Below are 15,638 nucleotides of genomic sequence, written 5' to 3'. Positions count from 1 at the left end.
TGTAATTAAGCATGATGAAATGTCGGGCTTTCTGATATTAGGGCAAAAATATTTAAATTAAGGGAAGGAGCTTTTAGGTCAATATGCTACACTTGTAATTTTCTTTCTCCTGAAATTGTGTTCCAGCATTCTCTATATCTGCCTGAAAGTTGCAACAGGTAAAGATTGGTAAGCTCGTCTTGTTGTTTTAAAGTTCTGCTTTTATTTATTTATTCTGAATTTTGTTTTAGCTATCAGTTGTTTCTGATCTGCTTCATTTTCTTCCCCAAGAATTCTAGATCTTTTTGTGCATCTTACATTTTCTTTTTTGAATATTCTTGTCTTATATCTTTGTCATCACTTCTAACAGTTTTTTTTTGTTTGTTTTGTTTTATATCCTATTCACAGAAAAATCCAATCCTATTTTTGAAACCATTTGTACCACATATTGTCTTCCTCCTAGGATAAGAGGTGTAAATGCATCATAGGATTAAAATAATTTGCAGATGATTATTGTATTAAAAAGTCACAAATTCTGATATGTGAAAAAGTTTACTAATATAGCTCAAATACAACTAAATGTGAAGAATTGTAAGTATCACAGAGCTCACTAGGCTTTTTTGCGTTCAATGTCTATTCTAGAGTCGTTATGTGTCTTTTGTAATCTGGTGAAACGTGAGTCGATTTTTTCATATCTCAGAAATCAAGCAGCATTAAATCTTGAGACCTTGTACTTTTCAAACATACATTTAGTCAACAAGTTGTCAAAAATGTCATTAAGTCGAAATCATCACAAAAATATTAATTTTATTTATAATATTAATCACTTCAATATTTTTGTAATAAATTTTTTATCATTTTCAGCTTCAGTCTTTGAGGCATGATTTGAAGCGCCCCCAAGAAATGCTAGGTGATGCAGTTGCAAGAGCTTTCCTAAGAGCACTTGTGAAACTCATTGGTGGATATTGGAATGCTTTGAAGTTAAGACCAACTGAAAAGATTACGTTTAGCCCTGAATTATTTGTACTAAGTAGACCTTCTGCTATGCAGCCCTTTCTACAAAAGATGCTTGATTTACAAATATTTCAACAGGTATGTTTGTAACTAATTGATTCACATTTAAATTTAGGATTTAAATAATTTCTATGAAGTATCATTTTCTAACCAAGGGATATTTGTTTACTTGTATAAAATTTGTAGAGCCATCAGTGCAGTGAAATGCAAAAAAAGGTCCAAAATATAAACAAAACCCTTTCTTTATTCCACAATAACACAAGAAAAAAGAGGGAGAAAACTACAAAAATGTATATAAATGTGAAAGAAATAAGAAAATGGTTTAAAAATTGTCACTTTTGTGAATGTATTGCACAACATTTGTTGCGATTTTTTTCCCTTGTTAAAATATGATAGGCTCTCAGTTACTGGTTAAATATGACTTAAAGTCAGATCAAGTAATGAAAACGAAGGATATACCAGCACTTTATAAATGCCAGGCTCTTGTCACACCCATATCATTAAAAACATTTTAGTTTACTCCAAAATTGCTCATATTCATATTCTTTGAGTTGCTTCATTATTTATTTTTATTAACTGTATTTGTTTTTAAAAGTTATAGAAAAGTTTGACCAAGCATAAATATATTATATAATATTTTGCATAATTTCATAAAGCATAAATTTATGTATATTATACAGTATGAATATCAACTAACATAAAACATAAACTTATAAAAATAATTTACTTTACTATTCATTAATTATTTTTAACTTTCACATGGAAAGGTAAATCTGATGCGATCAAGTTTTCAGTTTTTGAAAAAGACATTGATTGATGCTTGATTCTTCCTTTTAGCATTGTTCACTAATAGTGAATTATTCATCTTTTTATTACTAGAATTGTTTTAATCCAGCATTGGTTTACATTTTAATCGATTTACAGATTATAAAAAGTGACATTGACAAATTTTTTGTTATATATTGAAATTTCAATTATATGTGTATGACATTTAGAAATTTTATTTTATATTTTCCCTATAAAGTTTATAGAAAGCAGGCTTAAAAAGTTGAATGCTGGCCAAGGTGTGAATGATGAATTCGAATTTGAATTGACTGCGCATGAAGATAAAACCAGTTTCCGACTAAGAAATCAGTACAGGGATTGGGTAACTAATATGAAAGTAAGTTTGACTCTTTTCATTTCTTTAACATTTTTTTAAAATTTTGTCTTCCTTTATATATTTTAATAGAATATTAACTGCCTCTAGTGACCAAATAGTTTACTGAGAATATCAGTTATATATAATTTTGACTATGTTTCACTTATTCATTGCACAAAGAATGAAGATATATCTATAAAGGGAAGTAGAGAAAGCATGCACAATCCTATTATTTCTCTGCAACCTGTTCCCATTAAATATTTTTCTCCCTTTCGTCCAATGCACTAATTCATCTAATGTTGACCTGCCATTTATTTGTTAAAGCCATCTCATTATAGGAGGAAATCATGATTAAATATTTGATTGAAAGTCAACAAAGAGAAAATTCGGTACATTTTAGTTTTTCTTTGATAAAAAAGAAAATGCAAGCCAGGTGACAGTAATTGTGAGTGGTGTTTATGGTTCCAATGCTACAATAACCAATTTCATGCAATTTTGGATATGTCGATTCCGTTTAAGTAGGCCTGTCATCAGAAATGTCGATAAAATCGTGGAAATAATTGAAATTGACGGGCATGACAGCAGTTGTAGCATCGAAGAGGAGCTAAAGATTGATCATAAAGCAATTTTAAACTATTTGCACAAAGCTGGGTTAAAAAAGAAGCTTGATGTTTGGACACCACACCAATTAACATAAGAAAACATGATGGATCAAATTTCTATCTGTGAAGCCTTGGCCAAACGGAATGAAATTAACCCATTTCTTAAATGGATGGTGACTAGGGATGAGAAATGGGTTGCATGTGAAAATGATTGTGGTCAAAGTTTGGTGAAGCAGCACAAACGATGGCGAAACCAGGTCTAATGGCCAAGAAGGTCCTGCTGTGCAATTGGTGAAACTGGAAAGGAATTATTTATTAGAAGTTGCTTACATATGGCCAAACATTAATTTTGGATTTCTACTGTTAATAACTGGACCATTTAAAGCTAGCGATTGATCAGAATTGGCCAACAGAATTATTGTGTTCCATCAACTCTGGGACTGAGTTGTGAAGATTTGATGCATCCAACGTATAGTTTAGACCTGGCACTAAGCGATTACCATTTTTATCTTGCATTGCAAAACTTACTTAGTGATAAGAAATTGCCATCAAGAAAAGATTGTGAAAACTGATTACTAGAGTTTTTCATCAGTAAGGACCAAAACTTCTATGAGAATAGCATTATGGAAAATGGCAATAAATTAAAGAATAAAGAGGTATATATTTGACCAAAATTGATAGCCATGTTAACCCTTATTGTAGCAAGATTGCTTTTTTGAAGAAAAGCAAAAAAAATGTATATAGGTAACTTCTTTACACTATAAAAAACATCAAAAAATAAATAAATAAATCGTTTAATAAAACTAAGTTAAAAATTATTTTATAGTGGTAGTATATTTTTATAAAGTTGTATGTATGGTATACTATACAAAATGAACATAGGAGTTAAATAAAGTCTTGAAGTTCACTGAAAACAATGGATATTTTTTTCCCCAATCTAATATATATATATATATATATTCACCTTTATTAGTAGTAGAAATTAATTCTTTTTTCCTTCACTTTATAGAAGGAAGGTGGAGCATTCTTTAAAAATGTGAAGACAATGGTAAGAAAACTGAAAGTTTTTATATATTTGTCATAACGAATTTATATGAATAATCAAGTTAAATACTTTTGGATTGTTGAATTAATTAATCAAAAATATTTATATCAATTTAGCAGTTATATACACACATATATTGAGAAATTATATAGTTATTTGCTCTATTCTTATTAATTTGCACATCTTACCAGATACATTGCAAATGATTCATGTCTTCACTTCTTTTTTTATTGCCATTAAAAAGGCCTCTTAATGTATACTATATTAAAATGAAAATATTTTATTTTATCTATGAAATCTTTTATGTATTTCTAAAAATTGCATACTTTTTCCTCCATCTTAATTTCATTTTAAAGTGCCCTTGCAATCTTTGATTATTAGATCTCAGTATCACTGTAGACTTATATTTAATTACAACAAATTATATAAAAATAGATTTTTTTTGTTTTGTTTTTGTTGTTGTTGTTCATCTAGCTAATTTTAAAAACGACTTTATTCAAAAGGCTTTTGCATTAAAATATGATAGATGATGTGTGCCTTAAAAAATAATATATTGGGTATACAATTTTGGATGTATTATTGCTTGGCAGATATGAAACTGTTTGATGAACGTCATCTATTCTTGAAATGCATGTTTTACTGTATAGTATAATTTTTTTCTTTTTTAATAAGTAAAAATTTTGGTATATCTTGATTTCCAAAGTAAAACTACATTATCATGGTATTAATTCTCAACTTCCCTTTATTCATTGCTTTAAGTATGTTTTTTTTTTTTTTTTTGTAAGTCATTTTAAAATTCAATGCTTTATTATTTTTAATTAGAGGGTTTACATTCATGTGTATTATTTCTTTTAAACTCAATTGTAACTGAATAAACATCATTTTAGATGAAGGATACTTCTAAAAAGGCTTACAAAGACATTCGTTCACGTATTCAAGATATACATAATCATACAGTGAGTAATTTTGTTTTCTTATTTAACTCCTTAATTGGTAGAACATAGAATCACATATTATGTTGTATTGTTGTTAGTATAATATATATATAGATTTTGCTCAATCCTTTAAAACTGAATTTCATTTTGCTGTATGTGCACTCCCAGGAAAATACTTTTTCATTGGATCCTGTAAAAATAAGCAAATATATTTATAATTTGGGGGGGGGGGAGAGAAGAGAAAATATTGGTTTCACATTAAGAATTCTACCAATGGGAAAAGTGTGTTTGTATGGAAATGCCATCAATTGCCAATCTTTTCTCTCTGTGGTATTCGGAAGAAAAAAGAGGGCACAAGCAGGATTACTTCCAGAATTGCCAAGAAATCTTCAATAAATCAGTAGCTAGAGATAATACTATCATGTCATTTATTGCGTCTTCACAATTTTCAAAATTGGAACTTCAAATGAAGTATGTGGAGAATAATTATTTATATAATTTATGCCAGGAAATTTCAATCTGGTTTTGTGACATGTTCCTAGACTATAAAGATTGTTGAAGACTTTTGCAGGCCAACAAAATGCTTTTATTCAATTTTATGTGGTTTTACCTCAGGAAATAAGGGTTTTTTTATTATTATTTTAATTTTTTATTTCAATATCTGGATTATCTTAACGTGTATAATTCAGTGTCTGGTGAAATATTTTCAAACATATTTTCAGATTTATACATTCAGTTTTGAAATAAAGGGGAGGGTGAGAACTTTGAAGTTGGAATTATTTATGTGGCTTTAACCGTCCTTACCCATTTCATTATGGGATTTTTTTTAAAGTCCTGTAGAAAAACTGAATTTCAGGAAGGATTTATATCTCAGTGAATAAATAATTAATTAATTCGAAGCTTCTTTAATTTATTAAATACTGAAACACAAAAGGAATTTTCAATATTTTTAATAAATGTTGGTAGTCTTAGCTTTTTTTTATTTAGTCATGGTGAAGTAGTAGCCAAATGGTATAATGAATCAGTTTTTTTTATCTAACACATCTAACATGCATTACTTATTCAAAAATTTGTCAGTGCGAATTCAGGACTATCCTAATTTCTGGACTACCTTTCAGATTGGGGAAAAAAACAGAGAAAATGCAGGGTAGTTTGAAAATTTCCATAAAAACAGGGAGAGTACTGAAAGTTTTAATTTTCTTAGTTCTTTCCCCCCCCCCTCTCTTACTCCTAAAAAATGTCAATCTCTTAACATTTCAAGAATTAAAAAAATTGTAGGGTAAGCTCCATAAACAAAACACCATTCACGATTATGTTATTTGGCAGGTTTCTGCTATTTGATTTAAAAGCAGAAACTCACTTATTTTATACTCACCCCCCCCCCTTTGTATAGTTCAGTTGAATTTTGGTTCGAGAGACAGTGCTTTTTTCATGAGATTCCAGATTGCAACTAATAAACATACACGAGACTGCTGTAATTGTGAATGGAATAAATTTCTCTGGTTCAATCTACAGAAACATTGCTATAGTATTTAGTCACTCACTTTATTGAATGGTTTGTTTATTATTCTGATCTTATTAAGAGTAGATTAGAAATTTTTAATTTTTTTTTAGAAATTTTTAAAAAATCTACATTTTATACAGATTGAACAGATAAAAATATTAATCCTGACTTTGGCGAATAGTTTAGAGATGTTCCACAAAATCCGTCTTGCTTATTATATTTGGACAACTTTATAACTGTGAAAAGAAGATTTGAAAATCATCTAAAATTATTCTTAAGGAAATTTCTGAAACTATAAAATGCTAGCCTTAAATTAAACCCAATGAAATACAGATTGCTCTGAATGGAGATCGCTTTTCTTAGACATATCATATCAGCAGAAGGAATCAGATCTGATCCAGATCAAATTAGTTATTGATTTACCTCTTTCTGAGACATTGCATGATCTCCATATTTTCTTTGGGCTTCTGTTGTCTTTACTTTGCTAGAAACTTTTTAATGACAGCAAGACCTCTACATAAATTAACCGAAGTTGAAACTAATTTTAACTAGACAGAAAATTACGAGAAATCTTTCAATAATGTAAAGCAGGCTTTGATAGCTTGCCATCTATTTTTATCTAACCTTGAACTGACAAACTTTATCTTGGATACAGATGCTACTAATGAATGAATAGAAACCCTATTCTTGCAACTAATTGTAGATGAAGAATGTGTCATTAGTAATTACTAATTTTCTCATTGAGCTGTGTTCTAGAAGCACTGCAGTGTATTATGGTAGTGTTAGTGGAAGGCAATGGAATCATGGAAATAAATATTAAATAAAATTCGAAGTTGATTTTATTCCAATTGATTTCGCACCAACAGTGAGGAATGGGGCAGAAAATACAACTCTTTCGGAACCAGAAAATAGAGTTCATTTTGCAGCACTATAATGTGTGTACACTATTCAAAAGAACAATTTTGGATATTCTAGGATTTTTCACCATAAATTCAATGACTAAAAGTCATTCATAGTCAGTAAGCCTTGAACTATAGATGAATTCATTCGAAGCAATATTTCTCATTATAGCATTTCTATGCTGTTATTACATTCAAATCAAGGCAAAAATTCTAATTTTTCGCTCTTTTCTGAGCTTTGCAAACTTTTGGGAATCATAAAGATTTGAACAACAGCATTATATCCTGGATCCCATGGTATGGTCGAAAGGTTTAATCAAGCAATTTTAAATCATCTTTTGTTATTAAGAATGGTGACGAAACTGAAAAATCAGGGAAATGTCAGGGAATTTTATCAATCTAGAAAAGTCAGAGAAATTAATAAGAACTCATGAATTTTTTTCTTGGAGTCTTTTTATCCGACATACTTTGGATTTTCCTTAATAATATATTTATATAATTGAAAAAACTTGAATTGTTTCTGAATTTCAATGAAGCAAACATCTAACACTTATTTTATGTAGCCTATCAAACTTATTTAAATTATGAGTTATTACATCTTATAGCTTTTCATGATTATATGTAGTAATTATATAATTCCAGTGGTATGTCCCCTAAAGCATTGTGGAAAGGAAAGTGCAATGCTACAATATTTTTATAATACCATGCATCACTAATTTAATAATTTTATTCGTTCTCTCTCTTTTGCAGCAGATGATTTCAGATGATGCTCCTGAAGTACCAAAACGTAGAGGCAGTGCCCCCACAACAATCAGTGATTTGGATCTTCATACCAAAAACTCTGTTAAAGTTAGTAATGTTACTTAAATAGTTTTCTAAATGTGTTCAGTAGCATAAACTGAGTGCATATTGATTATGTTTCATAAAAAAGTTAGTGCATTTGTTTCTTTAAAGGTTTTCTTAAATTTCATATTGTTGGAAAGCAACTAATAAAATAAGTACACTACTTTTGAACTGCTTGAGTATGATAATGAATGTTTTAAAATATCTAGGCATTAAAATAGCCTGGTTTTAAAATATCCTTTTTTCATGAAACAATATTTTCTGTAAATCAATATCTTGTTTTTATTTATGTGCTTCCTTTAATTACCTTGTTAGAGCCATATTGTCATCAAAGAATGGATAGAAATCTAAAATGTATTGATTTGCTATGTAAAATGGTAGATGCTATTTCTGTCCATTGTGAAATAAAAATTATCGTATTATGATATGTTATTCAAAAACATTTTGATACATTGTAAATAGTATTATTTATTGATTTGCAAAGTTTGTTAAGCTTGCTTATGATTGAACCAAATATTTAATACTAAGCATTGCATTCTTGCAGTTTTCAGAGACACTTTCTATATTATTATAAAAACTAATGTTTACCTTTTATTCATTTAAATAACTAGTTCATTCATATTGAGCTGAAAATAAATGTTGTATATTTCCTCTTTGCTTTTAGAGTCTTCATAAAAAAGAATCATTATCAAAATCAAAAGCTGATGAGACACCTGTGTAAGTATTTTATTGAATTATTGATAAAATATCAAGCATTTTTTCTGAAATTAATTTCATTGAACTGTTTTTATATTGAATATCATAAAATGGCATGAAAGAATGTGAACAAATAACTTTATCAGTGTTATTTTATTCTTGAGGATTAAAACTGCAATGCAGAGAGTGAATAAAATGGTTAATGAATTGAATTCCCTGCATTTTTTTTTTTTTTTCCAAAGATTAAAAGCAGTATTCAGTAAATTTAATTGGGAAGCAAAATGTATTTGATGTATTCATTTTAGATCAACAGTATCTCATGCAGTTATTTTGTTGGAAATTACATACTACTTTCAGTAGAAAATTAAATATAAAAATAATCTTGAATAAAATTATGATTTTTAATGATTAAAAAATTGGAGTACTTAGCATCTTTCTATTTATTGCAAACTACATTTTTTAAAAATAGAACTAAAAATATTTAGAGTGTTCCCTATAAGTAATATTTACTAAAAGTATTGCTTGAAATATGTCTGATACAATTTCAAAAAAAAAAAAAAAAAAAATGTCAAATATGAATATAAATTTTTTTTCCCTTTAAGAAATGCTGCTTTAATTCTTTATATGCCTGTCTGCATTTTAATTTTAAAGACTTCTTATTTTTTTAAGAAATTTGTTTAAAAGATTTTTAAACTTCACCTGTAATCTGTTGTTTTAAGTTTCACTATTCAGTTGGCTAGAAGTGTCTTTTTCATAGATTGACTAATAATTTATGGTTCCCACAATTCTTTTAAATTCTTTGCATTTACTTGAGCTTGGGACCCAGAAAAGTACTTGGTTTTTCTTCGAATACTTGATAAACAAGTAAGATATACATTCATTCTTTTTGAAAGAGAAGAGAAAAACAATCTGTGATTTGATTTTACGTTGAACATTTCACCTACCGATGAAAGGTTTGATGTGCAAATGGTATCAGTAGGGATTGCAATACCGGACCAAAATTTCAATACCGGTATTCAGTTTTTTTAGATCTTGATACTGGTATTAGAAATTTTAGAAAAAGAAAGAAAACACAGAGGTTTCTTTGTTTTATTCGCCAGTTTTAAAAGAGTGTGTAAATATCACAAAAAATAATATGTAACTTATAAATTATAACAGTATGTAAATATCACAAAAAAGTAAAGGAACAACATATTTATTTAATTCTCAAAAAAAGTGTAAATATCACTATTTAGTCTGTTATTACAAATTTTTGAAATTTGATCTTAAATATAATGCATCAAGTGTACTGTCATTAAGCCTGAAAAGTAATTTTGTGCAAAAATTGCCGAAAACGCTCTTTCGGCATCTACGCTAGTAGTTAGCAATGTGCGATATACTTTTTCCAAGTATTTACCTCTAAATCCCTCATCTTCAAACAAATCAATTTCTTGTCGGATGGTTTTGGATATAGCTGATTTTTGTATTGTATTTTTGTTCGCTGATTTTTTTTTTATTATTATTTATTTATTGCTAACTCTAATTTTTGTTCAAGAGACAATTCCTTTTCACTATGGACATTAGTGTCATCATAATCTTCGGTAACTGAACCGAATTCTTCTGAATGTGGATAAATTTGTGGGTAAAAATTTTTTTTTAACTTTACTATAAACTTAATCAGAATTGAATTGATTATTTTCTTTTCATTTTCATTTTTAAAATCATTATAATTATGTAAATACCATAAGACATTTTCTATTTCGGTATGCCTTTCTTCTGTGCGATTTTTCAATGTAATATATAATTCTTCAGTTAGTGATATGTGCTGTTCTTTTCATGACTGCAACATGAAACTTATTGTTGCATTAGCTGTTAATAAATTAAAATTTCTCCGACATAATGCCTCTATAGTCAGTTTTATTGGAAGTAGAGCTGATATAGTTCTGGATATTAAGTCGAATTCACTATCTGAAAAATTATTTTACAGATTTAAGTCGATTATTGCTTTTTTGATTGGATTTCTAAATTTCAAAAATCGTTCCATCATTAGGAGTAAACTGTTCCAACGTGTCTTAGAATGTATTATTAACATATATTCTGTTTTATTTTCAGTTAGTATATATTTTTGTAATATGGCATTTTTTGTAGGGGAACGTTTAAATATCTTAACAATTTTTCGAACTTTATAAATTATAGGAAGCAATTCGTGATTGGTTAATATTTCATCCAGCAATATCTTCTTCAATAATTACATTGTCAATATCACTCCCACTCTTACTCTCTTCAAAGTTGGAATCCGAAGTTTCTATATCTACAGTATTTGGATTCTTCTGATCTTTATTTTTTGGTATAATACATCAATCCTAATTGAATTCCATGAGCATAGCACAATTGCTAATTTGCTCTAATCAACTTTCCAACTTTTTTCATAACTGTTGCTCCATTAGTCGTTATGGATACAATAAGGGATAATCCATGTTTTGCTAATTTAGATTTAAGCCATTAATTAGCTAATTAATTTCGCCCGTCAGGGAGACATAAAAACAAAAACGTATACTATTTGGCTACGTTGGCGATCCCTGAACATATAGTGGAGACAATTTTAAAAATTTCTAGTAAATACTGAAAAACCGGTATTGAAACTTGTGAATACCGGTATTACAAAAATGTACAAATGGCTCAAAATACCGGTATTGCAATCCCTAGGAATCAGTCACCAATCTTTTCTTTCTGTGTAGTTTGAAGAAGGCTTACCTTCACAATTGATGAGGAATTTTCATCAGACGCAGCAGCTGTAGATGATATTGTGTCTTCACAATGCTGAAGAGTTGAAATGATTTTTGAAGTGTGTAGAGTTGTATTTGTATAATTCTTGTAAAGAGATTTCAAACTTGTTCTGAAAAATCTTCCCGATCTCTAAAAAGTTCTATAGGCCAACAAAATGCTCTTAATTTATTTCATTTAGCTTTACACCATACATTAAACTGTTTAATTTAAATATGTGTTTGGTCTTAATGTATACAGTCTAAAGTTTGATGAAAATTTCAGCATATCTTTACAAAGAAAGCAGATGTATTTGCCTCACAATGAAAGAACTTTCATGGAACATCCCACAGTTGAAGACATTTTACAATATTATCTTAATTCTACAGAAAAACTGAATTCTTGAGAAGTTTTAAAATTTTGTATGTATGGTCTATCCATATGTTGAAATTTCTTTGGTTAAATTTGAAATTTTGTATTGTATTTTCAGTAAATGGGTGTAATTTTAGCCTTCATTTTGTCCAAAATTAACTGGATTCCCCCCCCCCCATTTCAGTCCAATAAAAAAAAATGTAAATAATCATTTTTTTTTTTTTTTTTTTTTTTTTTTGATAAAGGGGAATTTTGAAAAAGTAATGCAGATATCAGTCTTAAAATTTTTACAAAACATTTTTTTGTTTGTTTGTTTAACATGTCTTTAAATGGAATTGCAAAAATTTAAGTTAAATTGAAAAAAAAATTAAATTATTTTTCCAAAGTTAAGCTTTTTTAAAAATTTATTCCTCAATTAATTAATTAATTAATTAACATTTGACTGCTCATTATATAGGTCTTTTTAATATCTGTAACTTTTCAATTTAAATTTTTCTTCTGGGATGAATAGCTTGTTATTTAAAGTAAAAAAACTGGTGTTCCAGCTTGCTTACTGCACCCATAATCCTCCAGTAGCATATTTGTGTGGAAACATAGAGGCCTGTGTACAAAAGACAGCTTAAATCAATAAATTATCTGTTATGTATTTTTTTTCTCACATTTTTCACGATAATTTGACTGGATTCTTGGTTTTACCTTGAGAATTCCACTACCAAGAAATGGATGTTGATCTTGGAAAATTTTCAGTCTCTAATCTTATCTTTCTGTATAATTTGAAGGATGGGGAACAGGAATGTAGCAAGCAAGAATACCACCGATGAAAGGAATCTTCAATAGGCCCAGTAGCTGGAGATAACATTATATGTCATCCATTGTGTCTTCACAATGCTTGGATGGATTTTTTTTAATGTGAAGAGAGTTATTATTCATATAACTCTTGTAAAGATTTGTTTATATTTGGCTTTGTTCCATACATTCGGGGTGCACTCTGTATAAGAGTCTGATTCAGTATCATGTATTTAATCTAATGTGCGATGAGCATTCAACCAATCCTTGAAATGAAGCAAATGAATTTATCTTTTCTATATTGGAAAGAAAAATAGAAATTATGTGTAAGCTTCAACTTTAATTGGACATTTCACAATCAACAATATTTTCTAAGAAAAAATTGGATTTGAGAATTATTTTATCTATCTCAATGGAAATCTATCAGTAAACTGGGAGGTCATTTTTGATCTATTCAGTGATGAAATTCAAAAAAATTTTGGACATGATATAAATGAAGTAATGCATTGGATTTTGATCTCTTTTATCTAATATTTATTATTTATTCAAAAGTTTGCCAATGCAAAAATAGATTATGCCTCATATGTTTAGAGAATGGGAAACTTCATAAATATTTTTGGAGAACTAGGTGTTTGGTGAACGCAGCTACTGTTGAATGAACATTCTTAACAAGAAACAGTTTGGTATTATGTGGACAAAAAGAGCAATTTATAATATTTAAGTCTAAATGTAATGATTCTGTATATCAGGTATAGAATTTTTTCATCACTGACTGAAATTATCTAACAACTTTTTACATTCTTCTATATTACCTATTCATTTTTTGTACAAAATATGAAAAGATTGCCATTGGCAGTTTGAAAACTTTCAATGTCATGAAAATAGATGTTTGTGAAAGCTTAAAAACTGTAAATAGCATTTCTTTAATTTTCAATTAAATATTCTATTTATTAGCTAACTTAAGATTATTAACTTTTCTGATATGTCGATATCAGGAAAGTTAATTCTGGATTCTTTGGAAACGACATTTATAAAAATCCAATTAATCAGAAGAAAAAAAATTGTCAGAAAAAACAGTCAACAATCAAATCCTTCATTTTTAAAGTTTTAAATAATTTCCTTCTCAACCATATATTTGCCAAAAGTATGAGTGGTAAAAAGATCTCAGAAGAAAAAACAAACAAATCTTGCTATATCATGATGAAAGCCATTCTTTGTATTCTTGTATATTCTAGTACCTACAAGAAAAAGAATGTGATTCTATTTTAATAGAATTGGACTACTTTTTGAATGATGTGATTTGCAATTCAGTAGGATTTGAGGAATTTGAAGTATCCAAAAATTTAATAGACAGATTTTCATCAAAACATTTAAAAAAACAAAATTCTTATTAGAAATTGTGGAAATTAATTAAAAGACTCTGATTGTATAATCCTATGGCCAAACTACAATTGGAAGAGGAATTTTTCTTAAATAAAAATATTGTGGTTGAAGTATTAAAATGATAAAAATGCAGTGTAATAAAAAATGTCCAAATCATAAAAGAACTTGTATAAACCGAAAAATGTCATCTCTAAATATGACGAAAAAATAACTGAAGATTGCAATCTCAAATTATTAAAAAGCATAATAAAAGGAAATACATAATAGACTACTAAATAATTTAAAATGAAAAAGGACAAAAAAAGACTATTTTTAAAATGCAAAAAAGTACAAGGAAAATATTTGAAAAGGCAGAAGATAATGACACATTTTTTCCAGTTCATTTGTTTAAATATAAATAAATATTTCTTAATATATGCCTCTTGCACCTCCCCCTCATTCTGTTAAACACTGATCAAAAATAAAGTTAAAAAAGGATTCATACAAAAGTGTTATTCTTATAGAATTAACATTTTGTTTCAACTGAATTGTAAATATATTTGTGAAGTCAGTAGCCTTTAGTTGTGTGTATGAAATTAGCATTGGGTAATTGCATTGTGACCTTGAAATTCAATTTGGACTGCACATGTTAGCTCATTAACTGAAAACAAGTGTAATAATTCTTAATGCTCTTTTCTTAAGCATTTAGAAGTAGTAAATTAAAAAATAATCTTGCATTTGAAAATTAATAGTAAAAATATTTTATTTAAATTTATTATTTGCATTGCTATATCTAAAGCATATAATTTTACAGTCCTTGAATTTCTTTCTTCAATAAAAGTGGCAACCCTGTAACATTTGTATACCAATTTTTTTTTATATAACAGTTTATTGTCCCGTTTCAGACATTCTGCACTTGCTATAACAAACCTCCTCACTCCTATGTCTCCAGTCCGAAGAAGTGTTGTTGATAGTCCTCAACTTACATTCCAACCTATTGACGTAGATTTAATGGGAGATCTTCATGAAGTGATTTTTCGCAGTTGTTCTCTGTGCAATAATTCTAAAACCAGTATTTCAGATCCTCAGCTTATTGACTTATCAGTAAGGTTTTATCTTGATAGTTTTTCATTTAGTACACTTTTTCTCCCTCAATTTCGGAAGAAAAATTTAATAAATTTCACAAAAATATTACAACTTAATATTTCCCCATAACTTTTTCTATCTCTTGCATATTTCATATAAATTATATGTACTTCTGAAGCATTAGTATATGATTATTGCAGAATCGAACACTTCTTATTATAAAATATTAAAAATATTTAGAGTAAATTTTAAATCAGTTGCATGCTGTGCTCCTTACCTATGGGATTGTCTTTTTTAAATGTATATGATAGTCATATGAAATCCATTTGAATATATAATTGATTGTTTTATGACATAGTGTTTGCCACATTTGGCTTGGAATTTGACAAAGCTAGATTGAAAGGCTATTTTAATGTTGTATTTTTAAAGAAAATTTAAGAAAATGTTATTCACTTTCACATAAGATTAATATTTTTGCAGTGTTTTCTAAAAACAAAAATGTAATATTAAGTAAATATTCATTTTGAAATAATTTTAAAACAGGCAGAAAAACATTATTGATGAATAAGCTTGTTACCAAAAATACTAACTGAAATCCTCACTAAAATTTGTTCATTGTTGATTTTATTATA

At 28.1% G+C, this 15,638-nt stretch overlaps 1 protein-coding gene across 2 annotated transcripts in view; it reads left to right on the top strand.

The window, feature by feature from the left end:
• Window positions 1-15,638, top strand: part of LOC129971545 (DENN domain-containing protein 1A-like) — a 53,869-nt gene that overhangs the window by 31,910 nt on the left and 6,321 nt on the right. The window contains exons 15-21 of one of the 2 annotated variants that reach the window (XM_056085415.1): window positions 844-1,071; window positions 2,018-2,155; window positions 3,746-3,784; window positions 4,669-4,737; window positions 7,873-7,968; window positions 8,627-8,679; window positions 14,826-15,024. In XM_056085415.1, coding sequence (XP_055941390.1) covers window positions 844-1,071; window positions 2,018-2,155; window positions 3,746-3,784; window positions 4,669-4,737; window positions 7,873-7,968; window positions 8,627-8,679; window positions 14,826-15,024 — 822 coding nt within the window. Of the gene's footprint in view, window positions 1-843; window positions 1,072-2,017; window positions 2,156-3,745; window positions 3,785-4,668; window positions 4,738-7,869; window positions 7,969-8,626; window positions 8,680-14,825; window positions 15,025-15,638 lie in introns of both variants that reach the window. The other variant, XM_056085414.1, reaches the window with a different exon arrangement.

The sequence above is a fragment of the Argiope bruennichi genome, chromosome 6, assembly GCF_947563725.1.
Source record: "Argiope bruennichi chromosome 6, qqArgBrue1.1, whole genome shotgun sequence".
In the NCBI taxonomy this organism is placed as follows: Eukaryota; Metazoa; Arthropoda; class Arachnida; order Araneae; family Araneidae; genus Argiope; species Argiope bruennichi.
This window is presented reverse-complemented; position numbering and strand designations above follow the sequence as displayed.